The following is a 23,259-nucleotide window of genomic DNA, read 5'->3' as shown; positions in this document are numbered from 1 at the left end:
GGAAGCTGGGTTTCATCTGGGTGCCTGGTTGGGGTGTGTTTGAGCTGGAGGTATCAGGGGATCTGTTTGTGCCCAGGTGTTTGCCTGGCTTGTGGTGTGGAGATTTTTTGTTTGTGAGTGCAGGCTTCCAAATGATTGACAGCCTGGTGGAATCATCTCTTCTGTTCATGCTTTCTGGTCTTTTTCAATCTCTATGGCTTCTCTGATGATTCTGTGATTAGGGTTTTCTATAGTGGCCAGGGTTTTGGTGCCATTGAAGTTGATGCTATGACCTGTAGCTTCCATGTGTTGGACTAGTGAGGAAGTGTGTTCCAGCTTTTTGACTGCATTTTTGTGTTCATCCAGGCGGGTGCTTATTCTTCTATTGGTCTGTCCAATGTATGTGGCCGGGCATGATGCACAGGGGACTTCGTATATGCCTTGGTTTTCCAGGTCAATTTTATCTTTGGGGTTGCTAAGGATGGCTGCTATTTTTCTGTCTGTTTTGAAGGCAGTCCTGATGTGATGTCTGTGTAGTACCTTACTAATTTTGTCTGTAGTACCTCTTATGTAGGGCAGGACAGCTGTTCCATAGGTCTGTTCATCTTCTGGGTCTCTATTATGTTTCAGTGTGTTTTTGTGGATCAAGCTGGTGATTTTGCTTTTGTGGAAGCCGTTGGCTGTCAGTACTTTAGTCAGGGTGCATAGTTCAGTCTTAATGTGTGTCTTGTCTGCCAGGCGTTTGGTTCTGGTAATTAGTGTTTTAGCCACGGAGTTTATCTGTGCTGGGTGGTGGTGGGATTGGGCGTTGAGGTAGCGGTTGGTGTGGGTTTTCTTCTGGTATATGGTGTGTCCTAGTGTGCCATCTGTTTTTTTTGTAGATTAGTACATCTAGGAATGGTAGTTGTTTGTTTGTTTCTGTTTCCATGGTGAACTTGATTTTGGGGTGTGCGCTGTTTAGGTGTGTTAGGAAATTGTTTAGGTTTTCTTGTCCATGGGGCCAAATCATGAATGTGTCATCGATGTATCTTAACCATAGTTTGGGTTTGAGGGTGGCATTGGCCAGGGCTCTGGATTCGAATTCTTCCATGAACAGGTTTGCAATGACAGGTGACAGTGGTGATCCCATGGGAGCTCCTTCTATTTGTTTGTATCTTTGTCCTTTGTATATGAAATATGTGTTGGTTAAGCAGTGTTCTGTTAGTTCCATGAGGTGTTTAGCTGGTTGGTATTTATTTTTGATGATTTCAAGGGTCTCTTTTATCGGGACTTGAGTGAATAGTGAAACCACGTCAAAACTTACAAGCAGATCTTCTTGCTCCACGTGTAGATCTTTGATCATTTCCAAGAAGTGGTATGAGTTTTTACATGAGAAGCTGCTGTTTCAGCATGGGGCTGTAGCTCTTTTGCTAGGTGTTTAGCTAGGTTTTGTAGTGGTGCTCCTCTGGAGCTGACTATGGGTCTGAGAGGTATGCCTTCTTTGTGTATTTTTGGGAGGCCGTATAGTTTGGGGCATCTGGAAGATTTCTCTCTGGGTATGATCATGTGTTGGATCTCTTTTGCTTATGTGGCTGGTTATAATTTTCTTCTTGGTTAATTTTTCCAGATATGTGGTTGGGTCAGTGTTTATGGGTTTGTATGTGGAGTCTTGGAGTAGGTCTGTCAATTTTGTTTCGTAGTCTTTTCTGTCCATTACTACAGTGGCATTCCCTTTGTCTGCTGGGAGGATGATTATGCTGCTATCTCTTTTCAGGGTTTGTAGTGCTTTGATTTCATTTTTCTGTAAGTTGCTTTTTGGTGGTTTGCTTGTGCATAAGATGTTGGTAACTTGGTGTCTTATTTTATCAGCTTCATCTGTATTTAATTTAGTTAGGCTGGATTCTACTGCACATATGATGGATTCTGTGGGGATTTTTTGGGGTGCTATAGCATAATTGAATCCTTTGGTTAGGACATCTGTTTCTGTTTTGGTGAGTTTTCTGTTGGAAACGTTGTGCACTAATTGTTTCAGGTGTTGTTGTGAGTTGTTGGGGGTTTTCTTGTCATGTTCTAATTTCTTTAATTTTTTCAATAATTTTTCCTGTTTGTAAATACCTTCAGAATCAGCTCTCCAAGTTGTAAGTTGTTTTATCTTGTCCCAAAGTAGAGGGTGGATTTTGCTGCTCAGTTCCAGGTGTAGTGCTAGCAAATCTTTGTTTAACTGATCTAATCGGAATCTCTTACTGTGGAGCTCGCTCCGTAGTAAAGCCATTTCAGTTCTTTTCAGGATACGTTTAGTGGCTGCTGTGCTTTGATGAAATGTTAATTTGAAGCAGGTTGGTGTAGTATTGTTGTCTCTGCAGCTGCGTAGGGAATTGGAGGTCACATAGTATTCCTGCTCTTTTAATTTCCAGTTTCTCGTAGGTTTTGATCTGGCTGTTTATTTCCTCCCGTAGAGGTTTGATATTTGTTTTCTTAAGTTTTCGCGGGTACTTACATGTATGGTGTTCGGCTTGGTTCGGGTATTTTCCCACGTCATTGTAGTTCTTTTAAAGTTGTAGCAACGTTTCAGCAGAATCTCATCTGCCATCATCAGGCTTCTGTATTGTGTCCGTCTGTGAGTCAGACTTTTACAGTAGTTTCAGATTTGAATTTGGGGCAGCCTATTGCTGTGCCAGAATGGTTTTTTCTTCATCCTGATTGGTTGGGAGTCTTGGTCTGTGTTTATTGGTCTCGGAGTTTGCTGTGTTCTGCTTGATTGGTGTCTCTAATATCTTCTGTCTGTTTTTTGGCTCTTTTTGTATCTTGATTGGCTGGCAGCATTGTGTTACTTTAATGGAGGTCTTTAGTGCAGCTTGGCTTCGGGTAAATGGACGGCTATCATTAGTTAGGAAGCTGGGTTTCATCTGGGTGCCTGGTTGGGGTGTGTTTGAGCTGGAGGTATCAGGGGATCTGTTTGTGCCCAGGTGTTTGCCTGGCTTGTGGTGTGGGATTTTTTGTTTGTGAGTGCAGGCTTCCAAATGATTGACAGCCTGGTGGAATCATCTCTTCTGTTCATGCTTTCTGGTCTTTTTTCAATCTCTATGGCTTCTCTGATGATTCTGTGATTAGGGTTTTCTATAGTGGCCAGGGTTTTGGTGCCATTGAAGTTGATGCTATGACCTGTGGCTTCCATGTGTTGGACTAGTGAGGAAGTGTGTTCCAGCTTTTTGACTGCATTTTTGTGTTCATCCAGGCGGGTGCTTATTCTTCTATTGGTCTGTCCAATGTATGTGGCCGGGCATGATGCACAGGGGACTTCGTATATGCCTTGGTTTTCCAGGTCAATTTTATCTTTGGGGTTGCTAAGGATGGCTGCTATTTTTCTGTCTGTTTTGAAGGCAGTCCTGATGTGATGTCTGTGTAGTACCTTACTAATTTTGTCTGTAGTACCTCTTATGTAGGGCAGGACAGCTGTTCCATAGGTCTGTTCATCTTCTGGGTCTCTATTATGTTTCAGTGTGTTTTTGTGGATCAAGCTGGTGATTTTGCTTTTGTGGAAGCCGTTGGCTGTCAGTACTTTAGTCAGGGTGCATAGTTCAGTCTTAATGTGTGTCTTGTCTGCCAGGCGTTTGGTTCTGGTAATTAGTGTTTTAGCCACGGAGTTTATCTGTGCTGGGTGGTGGTGGGATTGGGCGTTGAGGTAGCGGTTGGTGTGGGTTTTCTTCTGGTATATGGTGTGTCCTAGTGTGCCATCTGTTTTTTTGTAGATTAGTACATCTAGGAATGGTAGTTGTTTGTTTGTTTCTGTTTCCATGGTGAACTTGATTTTGGGGTGTGCGCTGTTTAGGTGTGTTAGGAAATTGTTTAGGTTTTCTTGTCCATGGGGCCAAATCACGAATGTGTCATCGATGTATCTTAACCATAGTTTGGGTTTGAGGGTGGCATTGGCCAGGGCTCTGGATTCGAATTCTTCCATGAACAGGTTTGCAATGACAGGTGACAGTGGTGATCCCATGGGAGCTCCTTCTATTTGTTTGTATCTTTGTCCTTTGTATATGAAATATGTGTTGGTTAAGCAGTGTTCTGTTAGTTCCATGAGGTGTTTAGCTGGTTGGTATTTATTTTTGATGATTTCAAGGGTCTCTTTTATCGGGACTTGAGTGAATAGTGAAACCACGTCAAAACTTACAAGCAGATCTTCTTGCTCCACGTGTAGATCTTTGATCATTTCCAAGAAGTGGTATGAGTTTTTACATGAGAAGCTGCTGTTTCAGCATGGGGCTGTAGCTCTTTGCTAGGTGTTTAGCTAGGTTTTGTAGTGGTGCTCCTCTGGAGCTGACTATGGGTCTGAGAGGTATGCCTTCTTTGTGTATTTTTGGGAGGCCGTATAGTTTGGGGCATCTGGAAGATTTCTCTCTGGGTATGATCATGTGTTGGATCTCTTTGCTTATGTGGCTGGTTATAATTTTCTTCTTGGTTAATTTTTCCAGATATGTGGTTGGGTCAGTGTTTATGGGTTTGTATGTGGAGTCTTGGAGTAGGTCTGTCAATTTTGTTTCGTAGTCTTTTCTGTCCATTACTACAGTGGCATTCCCTTTGTCTGCTGGGAGGATGATTATGCTGCTATCTCTTTTCAGGGTTTGTAGTGCTTTGATTTCATTTTTCTGTAAGTTGCTTTTTGGTGGTTTGCTTGTGCATAAGATGTTGGTAACTTGGTGTCTTATTTTATCAGCTTCATCTGTATTTAATTTAGTTAGGCTGGATTCTACTGCACATATGATGGATTCTGTGGGGATTTTTTGGGGTGCTATAGCATAATTGAATCCTTTGGTTAGGACATCTGTTTCTGTTTTGGTGAGTTTTCTGTTGGAAACGTTGTGCACTAATTGTTTCAGGTGTTGTTGTGAGTTGTTGGGGGTTTTCTTGTCATGTTCTAATTTCTTTAATTTTTTCAATAATTTTTCCTGTTTGTAAATACCTTCAGAATCAGCTCTCCAAGTTGTAAGTTGTTTTATCTTGTCCCAAAGTAGAGGGTGGATTTTGCTGCTCAGTTCCAGGTGTAGTGCTAGCAAATCTTTGTTTAACTGATCTAATCGGAATCTCTTACTGTGGAGCTCTGTTCCGTAGTAAAGCCATTTCAGTTCTTTTCAGGATACGTTTAGTGGCTGCTGTGCTTTGATGAAATGTTAATTTGAAGCAGGTTGGTGTAGTATTGTTGTCTCTGCAGCTGCGTAGGAATTGGAGGTCACATAGTATTCCTGCTCTTTTAATTTCCAGTTTCGTAGGTTTTGATCTGGCTGTTTATTTCCTCCCGTAGAGGTTTGATATTTGTTTTCTTAAGTTTTCGGGTACTTACATGTATGGTGTTCGGCTTGGTTCGGTATTTTCCCACGTCATTGTAGTTCTTTTAAAGTTGTAGCAACGTTTCAGCAGAATCTCATCTGCCATCATCAGGCTTCTGTATTGTGTCCGTCTGTGAGTCAGACTTTTACAGTGGTTTCAGATTTAAATTTGGGGCAGCCTATTGCTGTGCCAGAATGGTTTTTCTTCATCCTGATTGGTTGGGAGTCTTGGTCTGTGTTTATTGGTCTCGGAGTTTGCTGTGTTCTGCTTGATTGGTGTCTGCTTGATTGGTGATGTTCTGCTTGATTGGTGTCTCTAATATCTTCTGTCTGTTTTTTGGCTCTTTTTGTATCTTGATTGGCTGGCAGCATTGTGTTACTTTAATGGAGGTCTTTAGTGCAGCTTGGCTTCGGGTAAATGGACGGCTATCATTAGTTAGGAAGCTGGGTTTCATCTGGGTGCCTGGTTGGGGTGTGTTTGAGCTGGAGGTATCAGGGGGATCTGTTTGTGCCCAGGTGTTTGCCTGGCTTGTGGTGTGGGGATTTTTTGTTTGTGAGTGCAGGCTTCCAAATGATTGACAGCCTGGTGGAATCATCTCTTCTGTTCATGCTTTCTGGTCTTTTTTCAATCTCTATGGCTTCTGACTCACAGACGGACACAATACAGAAGCCTGATGATGGCAGATGAGATTCTGCTGAAACGTTGCTACAACTTTAAAAGAACTACAATGACGTGGGAAAATACCGAACCAAGCCGAACACCATATATATATATATATATATATATATATATATATATATATATATATATATATATATATATATATATATATATATATATTCATTTCCTTTAAATTGCCAACAGGTGTTATCACCTCTTTAACATCAACTCCCGTATTAAAATGGAAAAAAAGGGAAGCGGAAAAAAGAAAAGGGGAAAAAAAGAAGAAATGGGTTCAAAATAAGAGAAATTTTTCTTGGCAAAGAAACAAAGGGTTGGTAAGTTGCGCGGTGAAACAAGTCGGAAAATCAAATCATCCCTAGTGAACGAGAACAAAGAATTGGTGAAGAAAGGAAAAGAAACACGAGCCTGAAATGGAAGCTTTATTCTAACACTGAAACAAAGAAAGGAAGGGAAGGTTCCCAAGGGCTACTTCTAAGATGCTCCTTCCGGGATGCTAAACTACCGGTTTGGCCTGGTTCTGGCGTACTGGTAGTGACAGCTGGCAGAGAACCGGTTTCGCTCCGTGTCTCCCTGCAGTTGGGCCCACCCAACTTGCTCCCAGCTCCTTTTCCACCTCTCAGCTGTTTGGCGCGGCCGAGCGGATGGCTGAGCTAAATAGCTGAGAGGTGCAGGAGCTTAGCTTTTACCGTTCCGACGCACGCGCAAAGCGTGCGTTTGGCATGTGCGCCAGTTGATGGGGTTCAATTTTTTTTTACCACCGGTTCTGTGGGCGTGGCTTGGTGGGTGTGGCAGGGGAAGGAGACTGTAAAATCTCCAGTCAGGGGTGGGATTTGCCGGTTCTCCGAACTACTCAAAATTTCCGCTCCCGGTTCTTTAGAACCGGTCAGAACCTACTGAATTCACGGCCTCTGGCGTGTGCGTGTCTGATCACGCAATTGTGAGAGTCACATGATCCTACCCCTGTAGCCACGCCCACCAAGCCATGCCCCCAGAAGCCGGGGGGTGGGAACTTCTCAACTCCACCACTGTGCTCCTTGCCTACTACAGGTATGTCCTCGACTTACGACTCTCAGTTGCTAAGTGAGGCAGGTGTTAAAAGAGTCGGGCCTGATTTGACACCTTCTTTTGCCACAGTTATTAAGTGAATCCCACGGCTCTTAAGTGAATCACATGGTTAAGTGAATTGCATGTTATTTGAGAGGATCACGCGGCTGTTCACATTGTCGCTAAATCGAGGACAACCCATGCATGAAAAACAGAAAGGGTGCTGTAGGCAATTAATTCGATTTCCGAAATGGGACAACATAGACTATGTGGTCGGGCTTAGTTTTTGGGGAGGAAAATTGGGGGGGGGATGGGAATTCTGCCTCTGCCTACTAGCATCCATCAGTATTCATTTGGCTAGCATCCTGTCAGTGTGTGAGAGAGTTGAGGGCTGTTTGGAAATTGAAACAGTATTTGCAGTGTTAGCAAGAAGGAGACAGCAAGGAGCCTGGGTGTGGCTTAGCTCAACTGTTCTGTCCTAAAGCTGCTTGCTACTGTGAAACTGAATCTCCTCTCCTCTGCTTGCGTTTTGCCTTTGGAAGAGATTTCATTCAGGTGGGGAGGGGGAGTAGATCTCCTTAGCATCAGAGCGTGTAAATAATAATATAGGAAATACTCTAAATGCTCTGATGGTCATTTTGTAAAATCCTTTCTTAGTGAGCCCCTAGAAGCCAAGAGGAAGATACGGGCCAAATTTCATTTCTGTCTTCTAGAGCAGGGGTCCTCAACCACCGGTCCGCGGACCGTACGTCCGCGGAACAAGTCCTACCGGGCCGCTGGCTTGCTGGCGCTGCCATCTTTTGATGAAAAAGTGCTTCCGGTGAGCTTTTCCGGTAGAAAGCTCACCGGAAGCACTTTTTCATCAAAAAGATGGCGGCAGCGCTCGGTGAGCTTTTCCAAAAGCTCACCGGAAGAGCCGCCATCTTTTTGATGAAAAAGTGCTTCCGGTGAGGTCACCGGAAGCACTTTTTCATCAAAAAGATGGCGGCGCCCAGCTGATGCCGGTACTGGGCCGTGGCATAAAAAGCTTGGGGATCACTGTTCTAGAGAACATCAGACCTGATACAAAATCTGTGTGACAATCTACAGACTCCCTTAAAAACACTTTTCCACCATTCTTTGTGTGTGTCGTTGTGTATCAAAACGATGCCCAGCAGTTATTAAATTTATTTGTACTTGTGATACAGATTGAGAATCACCTCTTTCTCTCATCTTCCGCTATTATTATTTCTTTTTATTCTTCTTCTTTCTCTTTCTTCTCTTCCCCCGTACTTCAAATGATTTCTTTCCATTCTCTTCTCTTTCTCTAACTTTAGTTTGTATTAATTCTCACTACTGTAATTCATGAAACAGAAGCCTGATGCAAAGAGAAGAACACTACTGGAAAACGAAAGAATAAATTTTGTTGCCCACTAAGTTAGGAGACAATACATTAAAAAAAATCTTGCTTTTCAGATTTTCTACATTTGTTGAAGTCTTAAGATACGAAAGTCCTGATTGCAACCTGGATTTGATTGTCATCCTCTAACATTCATATTTATCAATTACTATAAATGCATTTTATTTTAGGGTGCCAGTTCGCCTTCAATAAGCCACCTCTGAATGATTGTGTTTTTTTTAAATGGTGATGACAAAAGAGCATTCACTACTTGCCAAAGAAACGGACTTAAGTAGATTATTTTAAACATAAGTTACACATTTTTATACACGTTTGGTTTTTTTTTAAAGGGGAGATAGGTAATTTTGCAGGATAACAGACTCTTGCCCTTAATCCAAAGAATGTTAATTCTGATTAAACGGGAGACCGGTCCCTCCACTATAATTAGCATCTCGAAGCTTGTGGTCAACCACAAAGACAATCAAACTCTCCACCATGAGAACAAAATTCTGCTTTTCCCTTAGCCTGGTTAACGGTTTCGCTGGCAGATCATGCTACACCCCCCCCTCCTCTCCCCGCAAAGCAGAGAAGCACCAGATTTCTGGGATTTAAAAATCTAAAATCCCAACAGAAAGAATCTGAAGGCGAGGCAGGAGAAGGAAGGGATGCCAGCTTTGAACCACAGAAAGCAAAAGGCCATCGGGTGCAATCAACGTGAAACCTGAGTTGAAGGACTTGCCGCCAAAAAAAATCTTGCTCCAACTTCGATGGCCAAAGGGATGTTGAGGGAAAGGAAAGGCACCCCAGCTTTTCTTTTTTTTGAGTTGAATTGTTTTAGGGGCTCCAAGAAAAGAGGGAGAAACAGAACCTTGTGTGGTGCAAGACCAAAAAAAAAAAAAACCCCACCTTTTCTCTTTCTTTTATCAACTCTGCATCTTGTGACACGGGACACAGAATGCAGTTCTCCTTTTTTAAAAAAATGCATTTAGGCTTCCTGCCAAATTGGTATAAATAATTCCAGCACCTACTGTTATTTTTTTAATGATAAGGGGAGTCTGCGTGTCCTTGCTGGGCAGATTGAAACACACGTCCGAGTACCGATTGAGTAAAGAGGCACCGTCTTTCGGCAGAGACGTAACCTCTCCTTATCACCCAAACCTTTCCGGAGCTGAGATCTGTGTCTCCATCCCGCCTGTTTATTCGTATCCTTTGGGCCCCCAACCTTGGCTACTCTTATCTTGACACAACTGACAGCGGTAGGGAGTGGTGCAACACCCCCATAGCCACAAACCTTGGGACAAACGAGTTTGTCTGGAGGCTGGTAGATTATTTACAGAGTGGACGTATCACAGGCAAATCTTACCCTGCATAGAACACGCTGAACTCTCTCTCTCTCTCTACTCACCGATCACAATGAGGGTATAGTTCACGTTGGTGCTGCCAAAACCGTTGGTGGCTTTGCAGATATAGTTTCCTGCATCCTCGCTTTCCACCTCCTTGATCTTCAGGCCTTGTTGGAGGACGCGGAATCTCGTCCAGCCACTGTGGATGGTGCGTCCATCCTTCGTCCACATCGTGAGAGGTGGCGGATCGCCTTCGACCGGACACAGGAGTTTGATGGTTCTCCCTAACCTTGCGGATTGCCGGTGGATTACTTTGTCGGCAACTCTGGGTGGGCCTGGAGAAGAAAGAAGGAAATCCGCGTGTTATTTGGGCTGGAAGTAGAAGCTACAATAATGAGATGTTTTGCATGGATTACAGAGGACCATGGAAATCAGTCATTTCTTCTTCCTTTTAAAATATTTTTATTTTTAATACAATCATTCCATCTTCAGCTGAACAGTGTGTTGTTGTGTGGGTACAAATATCTTCGTTAAACAATCATCAAAAATGACAACATCCTTCATTAAATCAAAAATGAATCTGCAATCTTTAACATAATAATATTCCACACATTAATCCTACAATATTAACATAAAATAATATTCAACATATAAACATATTTATTTCTCTCTTTTAGCATACCTTCTTTATTTTGTTTCCCTATTTCTAACTTCCATTTTTATTATTTAACCATTGGTAAAATAGATCCCAGGCCATATTGTATTCAGTTTGCTCTTTCTCCTTAATTGCCAGTGTTAATCTATTCATTTCCGCACATTCTTAATATTTTCCTAGTCACATATTCTCATCTGTAGGTATCTCTTCACTCTTCCAATATTGTGCAAATACAATTCTGGCAGCACTTAATATATGAATAACTAAATATGCATTTTCGCTACTGTATTTTTTAGCAGAATCCCCAATAGAAATATTTTTGGTTTTAAATCAATATACTGTTTTTATCATTTTTTCCAGCTACATGTGTATTTTTGTCCAGTTTTCTTTTTGCTTTTAAGCAGGTCCATCACATATGATAATATGACTGAGGTATCTGGTGGCACTCCGTCCTTTCCGCTCAGGGAGTTCGAAGCCATGGTTTTGAATTTCTATAGAGGTTCTCCATCATCCAAAGTCATGGTTGTCCCAAAGGGGCCTTTGGCAGCCACATTGATAAATGGATTCAAATCTCATATGGCCCCTGAGAAGCCCTGATCATGTTGGCCAGGTTACAAATGGAAGTTGAAGGGTCTCCCTCGGCCTCCGTTTGTACCCCAACATCAGGGGAAACAAATGATACCTTCATGGCCACAGGCTACCACTTGTTTGAAACAAAAGCTGGAACCAAAATTAGGAAGGTTAACCAGCAGCAAAACAACTTGTTTTTTCTCCACTCTTTGCCTGTATCCTTGTTCATAGCATCCAAGTGGGGTGATGAACAAAGAAAGAAAATATTATGAAAGTATTGTCAAAATGTGCAATCCGCCAATGGAACAGAAGTTGCCTCCAGAAGTTGCGGGAGCTTCATCACTGGAGGCTTCCAAGAAGAGACTGGACTGCCCTCTGTCAGAAATGCTGTAGGGTCTCTTGCTTGAGCAAGGGGTTGGACTAGATGACCTACAAGGTCTCTCCCAACTCTTGTTAATCTATAAACTAGACTGCTATCACGAAGGAGGCATTGATGTTTATTTTGCTTAAAAGGAGCCAGAATGGGCTGATCAAATATGAACTGGCCGCTCATATCGTTCTGATAGAAAATGAATCGTTTGTCTTTAAGAGTCAATAATTGATAATTCAATGGTCACTAAATGAAAAACCCCGATAGATGCAATCTAGTCTTCACATCAACATGGTCATGGACTTAAGGTGTAATAAAAGAATAACAAAGTTGGAAGAGACCTTGGAGATCTTCTAGTCCAACCTTCTGTTCAAGCAGGAGATGCCATACCATTCTGGATAAATGGGGGTCCAATCTCTACTTAAAAACCTCCATTGATGGTTCACCCACAACTTCTGGAGGAAAGAAAGTCTTCCCACTGGTTGATTGTTCTCACAATCAGGAAATTCCTCCTTAGTTTCAGGCTGCTTCTCTCCTTGATGAGTTTCCACCCATTGCTTCTTGTCCTGCCCTCAGGGGCTTTGGAGAATAGCTTGACTCCCTCTTCTTTGGGGCAGCCCCTGAGATACTGGGAGACTGCTATCATGTCTCCCCAGTCCTTCTTTTCTCTTAGGCTATTCACACCCAATTCCTGCAACCGTTCTTCCTATGGTTTTAGCCTCCAGTCCCCTAATCATCTTTGCTGCTCTTCTCTGTAAGTACATTGCAGCATCGGCAAGATGGCCTCTTCAAAGGGACATTAACAATTTCTCCTTCTCTACTCCCTGTCTCCCCACCATCCATGGCTGGCAATCAAATATGAAATCCAATAGCACTCTTTAATTGTGACTCCCTTTTCTTAATCCCCACTGGCTTACAATGATTGTAAATGATTTTAAACACCCATAATTTGGAGAGCCACTTGAAACCCATGTCAGGAATTTGAGGTTTTGTTTACAACGCTGCCTTCACTGTGTGTCCCAAATGACAATAAGGAGCACAAATATTTCACTTCCATCTTGATGGACATGGATAAGGCTTCTACAATGAAATGTCATGCTTCCTTTGACCAGGGAAAAAAAATCACCCAGTAGAAGGGCAAGCAACTTGCAAGCTTTTATAAATTTGACAGAACATAACAAGCAAAGGTTTAAGATAATTGAATTTGTTTCAATGCCTCGGCTTAAAGAGAAGCAGACAAATGGACTGATTTATTTCCCTTAGTTGGGACTACAACTGGAATACTCACATAGTCCGGTTATTTAAAAAGAGAGGGGGGGGGAACTCCACCTGTTACAAGGAACAGCTGACCCATCTTGAATTTAGTTTCTGCTCCTCTACCACAGATGAGTGGAATTTAGCTCCTTTCTATGTTGAAATATTTTAAAAAGTCTACAGATGTCTTTCCCTTTTCTCACCCACTGGATCTAGTCACTTCATTTGGGACACAATTCTTTAAAAATGCATTTTAAAAAAGACACAAAAACTTGACATGAGGAGAAATCTGAAATCAAATGAGAATGGTGATCGATCAATACCAGAACAAAATTTCCCAGCTGTCACATCAACTCATATCAAGTCATATGGCATTTCAAAGGAACATCTCTTTTTAATTATTATTGAACTGAAGTTCCTCTATACTTCGGATGAAGAACAGTTGCAGGATTTGGGTATGTCTAGTCTAGTGTAAAGAAGGACTAGGGGTGGCATGATGGTACTTTCTAATATTTGAGGAGCTGCCACAGAGAAGCGGTGGTCAACCTGTTTTCCGAAGAACCTGAAGGCAGAACAAGAAGCAATAGAGGAAAACCAACCAAGGAGAGAAGCAATCTAGAATGAGGGAGACATTTCCTCATACTCAACCACTGGAATGGCTTGTCTTGAGAAGCTGTGGGTATCACTGGAGGCTTTTAAGAAGACATTGGACAGCCGTTTTTCCAGAATCTTATATGGTCTCTTGCTTAAGCCTAGAACATTCATTGCATAGAACAGAGATTTTAAAATGCTTCATTTGCAAACCAACAGATCATCCAGAGAGCTTCAGTGGAGCATATGAGGCACATAGAAAGTCCTTTTTGCTGAAATGAGTGACTTGTCAGTCCCTGACCTTCTGTTTCCAGACTACAGCATCCATCACTCAGACAGCATGGTGCCATGTTTATAATGGGTGGCTTGCAAAAGGCCTTCACCCTCTTCTACAACAGCTCACAACACTCACAAAATACCCCACACACACACCATCCCAGTTATCCTTCTCTTAAGGAATTCTATTCTATTCTTAATTTCCTTCAGCAGAAAACTTCTGGAGATGCATTAAGAGTCTTTTCAGATCTAACATTGTAGCAGAAACCAGAAATAAATTCTAGGAACTCAAGAATATTGGAGGTCTTCTAGTCCAACCCATGCTCAACTAGGAGACCCTATATCATCCGGGATAAATGGTTCTCCTGTCTCTTCATAAAAACCTCCAGTGATGGAGCACCCATAACTTCTAGGGAGAAGTTGTCTAGATTAATTGTTCTCAGGTCAGGAAATCTGTCCTTAGTTCTAGATGTCTATGAAGTCTAGGAGATTCTCTGTCATCCAGGTCATAGTTGTCCCAAAGATGCAACTGGACTTTCTTGTTTTTCTTTGAAGACGTTTTGCTTTTCTTCCAAGAAGCTTCTTCAGCTCTGACTGGATGGAGAGGAATGGAAGGATTTAGACTCCTTGCAGACAGCTGGTCATTTTCATTGTTTTAGAAAGAGGACATAGAGAAACCTCCAAGTGGCCTCAAGAACTGTCCAAAAAGAACACAAATGACCAGGTGCCTGCAAGGAATATAAATCCTTCCCTTCCCCACCATACAGTCAGAGCTGAAGAAGCTTCTTGGTTGAGAAGTGAAACATCTTCAAAAAAAAACAACTAGAAGAGCTGAAGAAGCTTCTTGGATGAGAAGCCAAACGTCTTCAAAGAAAAACAAGAAAGTCCAGTTGTCTCCTGAAAAAAAAAAGCACCTTTGGGATCCCTAGTTCTAGGTTGCTTCTTTTCTTGGTTAGTTTCCATCCGTTGTTCCTTGTCTTGCCTTCTGGTGCTTTGGACAATAAAGTGGATTATTCTCAAGTTCAATCCCAAAACAAGGTGAAGGAACAAGGGAGGGAAAAAACTTTGAAACTTTCTTGTGGCTGTGTGTGAACATGAGACAGTTAGAAAACCTTTGTAAAAGAGGCTGCTTCTATCCAAATTTGAACCCGGTATGTTGGAAATGGAAAAAGAAACCAGGTACCTTCTTTCACATGTGGTGGTTGTGCTCTAAAGCAAAGAAATTTTGGAATAAAATAAGGATCTGGCTGCAAAAAATAATTGGTTTAAAAATAGAACTTAAACCTGAAATGTTCTTATTAGGGATAATCAGAGGTGAATATAAGAAAGATATTGAATATATAATAATACATATATACTGACAGCATCTAGAACAGGGGTGGGCAAACTTTTTGGCTCGGGGCCGCATGACTTTTAAAATTTGACAGACGGGCCGGGTCAGCAGAAGATTTTTGGGAATCGCCCCCCACCCTTTCCTCCCCTCTTCTCCTCCTTCCCCTCCCCTCGGAGGCCCCTGAGTCAGGAGTTGCTACCGCCGGCGCAGCTCCGCGCGGCTCCAGTCCTGCGCTTGCCTCGGGAAGGGAAAGGCAAAAAGGAAGAGTCGCGGCGGTGCTTTGCAACGGCAGCAGCGGCACCGGAGGCTCAGGCTCAGTGGCTCCTGGTTTTGCCTTTCCCTTCCAAGGCAACGTGGGACTGGAGCCGCGCGAGCTGCGCTGGCGGTAGCAACTCCTGACAGCCCAAGCCGGACATCTGAGCGGAGCCCGGGCGGAACTGCCTGTTGCTGCTGCCGGAGCACCGCCGGTCGCCTCCAAGCAGCCCGCCGCCCACGCTTCCTTGTCTTGCCTTCTGGTGCTTTGGACAATAAAGTTGATTATTCTCAAATTCAATCCCAAAACAAGGTGAAGGAACAAGGGAGGGAAAAAACTTTGAAACTTTCTTGTGGCTGTGTGTGAACATGAGACAGTTAGAAAACCTTTGTAAAAGAGGCTGCTTCTATCCAAATTTGAACCCGGTATGTTGGAAATGGAAAAAGAAACCAGGTACCTTCTTTCACATGTGGTGGTTGTGCTCTAAAGCAAAGAAATTTTGGAATAAAATAAGGATCTGGCTGCAAAAAATAATTGGTTTAAAAATAGAACTTAAACCTGAAATGTTCTTATTAGGGATAATCAGAGGTGAATATAAGAAAGATCCTGAATATATAATAATACATATATACTGACAGCAGCTAGAATAACATTTGCACCAAATTGGAAATTAGAGAGTATCCCCACATATGAGTATAAATAAAATTATGGATTGTGCAGAAATGAATAAACTTACAATGGAATTGCAGGAGAAGGAAGAAAAAGAATAGTATACGGTCTGCGAAAAAAGGTATGTTTGGTTAGATGACAGGAATAAAAGATAATGCAAAATGTAAATGTAATTGATGTTTGTGTGTGTTTGTGTGTGTGTAAACAAAAACAGAAAAGTCAAACTTACTGCAAAAATTGTATGCATGATTTGTTTTTAAAAGTGTAAAATTTTAATAAAAAGGAAAAGAGCTGCTTCCTGCCAAGATCCTTTCTCATCCTTCAAAACCAGTCATGCCAAGTGACAAGGCCTATTCTGGAGGGGTGTATTTTTGAAAACCATCGCCACTTCAGATTTAAACCGCCGGGGCCAACAGGCAGCCAGCGAAACCTGGTTACTGAACCCCCAAAAGATCCAAACCAGCTTTCTGAAGCAGAAAAGGCTCTTTTAAATCCATTTTATCGGCTTGAGCCTCTGCCCCCCACTTTCTCCTTTCAGAAAAATCCACCACGCCTCACACACACCATCCTCTGAACTGAATTCTAGAGTTCACAGCAGCCCCAGCTGTGCAATTAGCTGCCAGGATATAAAATGCAAATTTACGATGCTGCAGGAAACGTCTTCAGACCTACGAGGTTGGACAGGGACTCAAACAAGAGCAGTGCAGTTTAGCAACACTCCAAAATTGAAGGTTAAGTACTTTACCCCTACACACATTCCAGAAATGCACTGATAACTTGTTTTATTGTTCCGTCGAGCCAGGCAGGAGGACCCAATCAACAATTGTTTCGATTCAGCCTTGTTATTTTTTTTTTGTTACTGCAAAAGAGCCATTATCTTCACACAAGACCCTTGCACAATTACTGAACCACATCTTTTAGGAGGCCATTTAGCCCTGATTGAGTTCCAAGTGCTTTTTACACAAACATTTCAGCCTAACAAACAAGAGCGGAAATTCCAGAGAGAGAAATACCTTTCCTGAAATGACCAAAAGAAAAAAAGAAAAGAGGAGGTAAATTAATCTAGGACTATTATTATGATTACAATACTATGCTGGGCTATACTATTTCTTTTATACTATATGGGGGAGGGGGTGTTTCCTTCCTTTTGGTAAGGCCCTGCGTGCATGCGGAAGTTTGCAAAGGGGATATCCATTTGAGCAGTGGAAAGTTTGAAAAGATTTAGAATAGAATAGAGTAGAGTAGAGTAGAGTAGAATAGAGTAGGAATAGAATAGAAAGGAACAGGAGTAGAGTAGAGTAGAGTAGAGTAGAGTAGAGTAGAGTAGAGTAGAGTAGAGTAGAGTAGAGTAGAGTAGAATAGAGTAGGGAATAGAAAGGAACAGGGTAGGGTAGGGTAGAGTAGAATGTAGAGGAGAGGAGAGAGTAGAGTAGAGTAGGTAGAGTAGGTGAGTAGGGTAGGGGTAGGGTAGGGTAGAATGTAGAGGAGAGGAGAGGAGAGTAGGGTAGGGTAGGGTAGGGTAGGGTAGAGTAGAGTAGAGGAGTAGAGTAGAGTAGAGAGAGGAGAGAGTAGGGTAGGGTAAAGTAGGGTAGGGTAGAGTAGAATGTAGAGGAGAGGAGAGGAGAGTAGGGTAGGGTAGGGTAGGGTAGAGTAGAGTAGAGTAGAGTAGAGTAGAGTAGAGTAGAGTAGAGTAGAGTAGAGTAGAGTAGAATTATAATTCTTTATTGGCCAAGTGTGATTGGACACATAAGGAATTTGTCTTTGGTGCATAAGCTCTCAGTGTACATAAAGAAAAAATAAAATACATTCATCAAAAATCATAAGATACAATGCTTAGTGATAGTCAAAGGTTACCAAAAAGCAATCAAATCATACTAGGAAACAAATAAAACAATACAAATTGTAAATTTACATCGCTTATTGTAAATAAGCAATGTAAAACCATATTTTAACACTTTGTTAAAGCAAGCCAGATAATAGACATGTGCTGTGTTGGTGTGATGCTTGAAGCATGGCAATATCGAATTTAATTGTAATTATTCAACAGCTAAATCGAAACTTTCACTGCCATAAAGCACTGAGCTAGTTTTCCACCGCTGCATGCTTTGATTAAATTTTAATTCAACAATCAGGGACAAGATAAAATGCTCCATGGAGGTTAAGCGCATAAAAAGCCAATGCATTACGGGAATCGGTCAGTTGCATTCAGATGGCTGGCAAACCAAAGTCCTGTGATTCTCTTTTCATTCTTAACAGAATAACAAGAGTCACAGAATAACAGAACCACCGAGTTGGGAGGGATCTTGGAGGTCTTCTAGTCCAACCCCTTGCTCAAGCAGGAAACCCTATACCTGTGATGGCAAACCTATGGCATACATTCCGCAGGCGGCACGCAGAGCCATTTGTGCCGGCACGCGAGCCCCAGCCAAACTTACCTGCATTGCGCATGCGCGCACCTCCCAGCTGATTTTCGGCCCCTTCGAGGCCTTTTTCACCCTCCTGGAGGCTCAAGGGAAGCCTCTGCAGCCCGGGAGGCCAAAAAAATGAGCCTTCCGGAAATACCAGAAGTGCCAAAACGGGCCCATTTTTTGGCCTCCTGAGCCTGCAAAGGCTTCCCTCGAGCCTCCGGGAGCGCAAAAATGGCCTCCAACAGGCTGAAAATTACAGGCATGATATTCCCCTCTGAAAAAAATCGGGGCCGGCCAAAAGAGACCCCCCAACCACGCGCCAAGAAATCACTGCCCAGCTCCTTTTCCTGCCGCTCAGCGGCCTCCGCTCCCACCGCCCGCCCACCTGCGCTCCGCTCGCACCGCCCGCCCACCCGCCCGGGCTCCGCTCAGGTATCCGGCTGGCTGTCAGGAGTTGCTACTGCCCGCCTCTGCCCCCCCCGCATGCCTCGGGAAGGGAAAGGCAAACCAGGAGCCGCTGCTGCCGCTTGCAAGTGCCGCGCGGCTCTTCCTTTGCCTTTCCTTCCTGGGCAACGCTGACTGGAGCCACGCAGAGCCGCACCAGCGAGCAACTCCTGACTCGGCCTCCGAGGGAGGGGAAGAGGAGAAGAAGGGGGAAAGGGGGCGATTCCCAAAAATCGCTTTTAATCGGAAGAATATCATGTCTGAAATTAGCTGGGAGGTATGTGCATACACAGTGCAGGTAAGGGGGCAGGGGGTGTTGTGCACGCATGCGCAGGGGGACAGGGCGCATTGCATTGTGGGTGCCAGAACATGCGCACTTTTGGCATGCCACAAACAAAAAGGTTCGCCATCACCGCCCTGTACCATTTCAGGCAAAACCATTGTCCAATCTGTTCTCGTTTTGATTACGTTTGCTCAATTCTCCCAGGAGCAGGGATGGCCAAAGTTGAAGTCCATATATCTCTAAAAGTTGCCAGTGCTGGGAGAACACTGAACTACACTCTCTTCTGCCTCATCCTTTTGGAAAGGCCTGGATCCCATAGCCAAAAATCTTGCTGCCATTGTAGTCATGGTCGCAAAAGACTTGACTCTGTCTGCCTCTCTCTCCATCTCTCTCTGTGTGTCTCTCTTTCTGTTTCTCTGTCTGTCTCTGTCTGTTCCCAACTGCAACTTGCAAGCTTTTCCCATTAGATATTTTAGAAGAAACGTCTGAATTTGCACCCTGTACTCCCTCTACCTTGAAGCCCATGTTTCAGGGCCAAAGAGATTGGAGGAATTGGGTATGTCTAGTTTAATGAACAGAAGGACTGGGGGTGACATGATAACAGTCTTCCGATATCTCAGGGGCTGCCCCAAAGAAGAGGGAGTCAAGCTATTCTCCAAGCACCTGAAGGTAGAGCAAGAAGCAACGAATGGAAACCAACCAAGGTCTCCGAGAACTAAGGAGAAACTTCCTAAGTTTTGAGAACAATCAACCCTCCCTGTGGCTGCTCCATCCCTGGAGGGTTTTAAGAAGAAACTGGACAGCCACTTGTCTGAATGGTAGAGGGTCTCCTGCTTGAGCAGAGGGGGCTGGACTAGAAGACCTCCAGGGTCCCTTCCAAACTCTGTCATTCTCTCAAAGAGCAAACGAGGGAGACTGAGGCAGCTGCTGCTTCTCCCAGGACCAACCCCGCACAGCCAGCCAGCCAGCCAGCCAGCCAAGCGGGCGGAAGTGAGTGTTCCTTTGTCTGTTGTCCGCGAAGCGGTTAGAAGGCCCGTTTCAATTCATTCTTAGATTTCCAGATGGAGGTGGCTTTTTTTAAGAGTTCTTTGTTACAAACTTCCCGTACAAACTCCTTCACACACACACAAAAAAAAAAGGAGCTCCGGGGACTTCGCATTGCTAGACTGTGAGGTAACCGAGCTCCGTTAAGTAGGATTCCAGTTTGCTGGTGTCTCCCCCTTCATCAGGTAGGCATGTCCTGCCGTGGGTTTTGCCAGCATGGTGGCCCTTGTGGAGCGGCGCTTGGTAGGTGTAGAATTCAAGGAAATGGGGCTGTTTCTCCGGCGCCTCAGAGATCTGACAGGAAACTTTGATGGGTCTTCAAGTGACCAGCGTCCCCCAATTAGTCACATTCATGACTTGTCACACCAGAGTGCTTTCAGCAGACTGCTACGCCCCCACCTCTCTCTGCCTGCCTTCTCTCTCTCTGTGTGTGTCTGTTTCTCTGTCTGTCTGTCTGTCTGTCTCTGTCTCTGTTTGTCTAGTTTCTCTGTCTGCCTCTCTCTCCATCTCTCTCTGTGTGTCTCTCTTTCTGTTTCTCGGTCTGTCTCTGTCTCTCTCCATCTCTGTCTGTTTCTCTGTCTGTCTCTCTCTGCTTGTCTGTCTGTCTGTCTCTGTCTGTCTATCTGTCTCTGTTTCTCAGTCTGTCTGTCTGTTTGTCTATCTATCTGTCTCTCTGTTTGTCTGTCTGCCTCTCTCCATCTCTCTCTCTCTCTCTCTCTCTGTCACTCTCTCACTGCATCTCTCTCTCTGTATCTCTCTCTCCATCTCTCTCTCTCTCTCTCTGTCACTCTCTTTCTCCATCTCTCTCTCTCTGTCACTCTCTCTCTCTCCATCTCTCTCTCTCTCTCACTCTCTCTCTCCATCTCTCTCTCTGTCACTCTCTCTCTCCATCTCTCTCTCTCTGTCACTCTCTCTCTCTCATCTCTCTCTCTCTCTCTCTGTCACTCTCTCTCTCCATCTCTCTCTCTCTCTGTCACTCTCTCTCTCACTCCATCTCTCTCTCTGTATCTCTCTCTCTCTGTGTCACTCTCTCTCTCACTCCATATCTCACTCTGCATACCCCTCTCTCTGTCTGTATGTGTGTGTGTGTCTGTCTGTCTGTCTCTGTCTCTGTCTCTGTGTCTGTGTCTCTGTCTCTGTCTCTCTCTCTGTGTCTCTGTCTCTCTGTCTCTCTGTCTCTCTCTCTCTCTCTCTGTTACAGTAGCTAGGAAGCAGAGGACACATCATGGTTTCTTGAAGGCTAATAACAACACTTCTGGGTTGGTGTGGTTGTGGGAAAGGCCAGACAGAACGTCTCCCCCTTCCCTGACCTTGTCTGAGTTTGCAAGTAGAGCAAAGAAATCAGCAAATAGAAAAAGATGTTCTATTGTGTTCAAGGGCTCTTCCCCAGTAAGAGGTAGAGGAACCCTTTAGCCAGTCGTTAGGATCTGGTTCCTGTTTATTTACTGCAGCTCTTGTTACGGTACAGGAAATCGAAACACATTAACAACAGACAAAAGCCTAATTGGAATCACATCCCTGCTCGTGTACCTCATCAGTTAGTTTTCCCTTTGAAGAGAGAACCGCGATACCCTCAATGGGGATGTTGCAAAGTATTCAGACGTCCTCGCTTCTTCTGGCTCTAACAAGCTTGAATTGGAAGGCCAGAGCAAACGGGAGCTTCTAAGTCTGGTTTGTTTTGATGGAAACAAGAGTCAGAGATCTGGCTTTGGATTTCCACAAAATAAACCAGGAGCAGCTGGGGAGTTGAAGTCTACAATTGCCAATGTTGGGAAACATCGGTAGAGGCCTAACAATCCCCAGCCCCTATCTCAGCAAGCAGATATCCCCCCTTTCTCTCTCTCTCTCTCTCTCTCTCTCTCTCTCTCTCTTTCTCTCTCTCTTGCACACACACACACACCTCAGCAAGGGGAAGCTTCCATAATTTCACCCACTCCCCATCTCTTCTTCCCTATTCCAGTTATTTCTGGATGACCTTCAGAAGGACCATGGCAAGAACTTCAAGAAGTTGCCTTCAAGGTCCTTCTGCTGACTCCCTCACACTTTTCACTCAAGTGTGGAGAACTGGACTACTACTGGCTCTCTAATCCTGCCAACAGGCTTCCGAAAGGGTCCGGGAGAGAGCTGGATGTACAAATGACAAGGTCCCTCCCTTATGGTTGCTCAACCCTACAGCAGATTCCAACTAGGAAGAAGAGTGGGCAAAACCAGGGCCTACAACAATCCACTCAGACTCTAATCCAATCTTGTTTTGTTGAGGAGGGGTCTCCAACCTTGAAATGTTAAGACTTGTGGACTTCAACTCCCGGAATTCCCCAACCAGCCACAAGTCTTAAAATTGCCAAGGTTGGAGACCCAAGATTGTAGAGTTTTCTCCGGAGCATGAGACAGGTGGCTACTCAGTGGTATCCCACCCTTGTAGCACTTTGGGAAGTTCCCATGACTTCCTGTAGCCAAGATATTTGGGTGCCTTGTTCCAACTCCCATCGTTTCCAGCTCCTTCCTGCAGGCAGACTGGATGAAAATCAGTCATTAAGAAAAGCAACGAGAGCCACAAGGCAACTAGGTAGCATCTAGTAGCCGTATTTTTGTTTCTGTTCTCCCATTGACCAGATGATAGGAGGGCTGCTAGCCCCATAGAAAGATGCAATGTGGTAGAAAAACATCAAATCTTTCCAGAAGAGTAGCAAAGACCCAGGAATCTGGGTGGAACGAACGGCCTTTTCCAAATACTTCCCAAGTGTTCAAAACTAGAGTTTGCAATAACTGGAAATTCAGTTTGTTGAAGACTTTCAAGTTGGCTGCACCTAGATGGAACCAAACTTGAACTTGTCCCAAAGGTGCTTTTCCAAAAGGCAACTGGACTTTCTTGGTCTGTCTTTGAAGACATTTTGCTTCTCATCCAAGAAGCTTCTTCAACTCTGACTGGATGATGGTGGGGAATGATTGATCCTCCTTGCAGACAGAGCTGAAGAAGCTTCTTGGATGAGAAGCGAAACGTCTTCAAAGAAAAACCAAGAAAGTCCAACTGCCTCTTGGGGGGAAAAAAGGGCACTTTTGGGACAACCATGACCTGGATGATGGAGAATCTCCATAAACAAATGTGAACTTGTTTAAACGTTCTGCGTTTCTTTGAAACAGGGTCATTTTGAAAGCATTTCTAAACAAATCTCTTCTTTATCTAGGTTGTGTAATGCAGCAGGCAGTCGGGAGCGTGGACTGCTGTCTTCGTCCCCTCCCGGAAATAAGGATTCACCTACAAATTAATCCCTTTTGTTGATGTTGTTGCTGGCAAACTGGCACTGGCCGGAGGCCAAATCAAACCTCCAACAAGTAGTTTCTGTTTGATATAATGAGAACATGAGGGGGAGAGAGGG

General features: G+C 43.8%; 1 protein-coding gene across 2 annotated transcripts in view; it reads right to left on the bottom strand.

The window, feature by feature from the left end:
* The window catches only part of FGFRL1 (fibroblast growth factor receptor like 1), a 177,418-nt gene that overhangs the window by 90,941 nt on the left and 63,218 nt on the right, over positions 1 to 23,259 (bottom strand). For both annotated transcript variants that reach the window (XM_087967592.1, XM_087967593.1), the window contains exon 3: positions 9,795 to 10,067. In XM_087967592.1, coding sequence (XP_087823718.1) covers positions 9,795 to 10,067 — 273 coding nt within the window. The remainder of the gene's footprint in view (positions 1 to 9,794; positions 10,068 to 23,259) is intronic.

Source organism: Notechis scutatus, chromosome 5 (assembly GCF_049901735.1).
Source record: "Notechis scutatus isolate UNSWTSFEM ecotype Mainland chromosome 5, rNotScu1.2, whole genome shotgun sequence".
Lineage (NCBI taxonomy): Eukaryota > Metazoa > Chordata > Lepidosauria > Squamata > Elapidae > Notechis > Notechis scutatus.
This window is presented reverse-complemented; position numbering and strand designations above follow the sequence as displayed.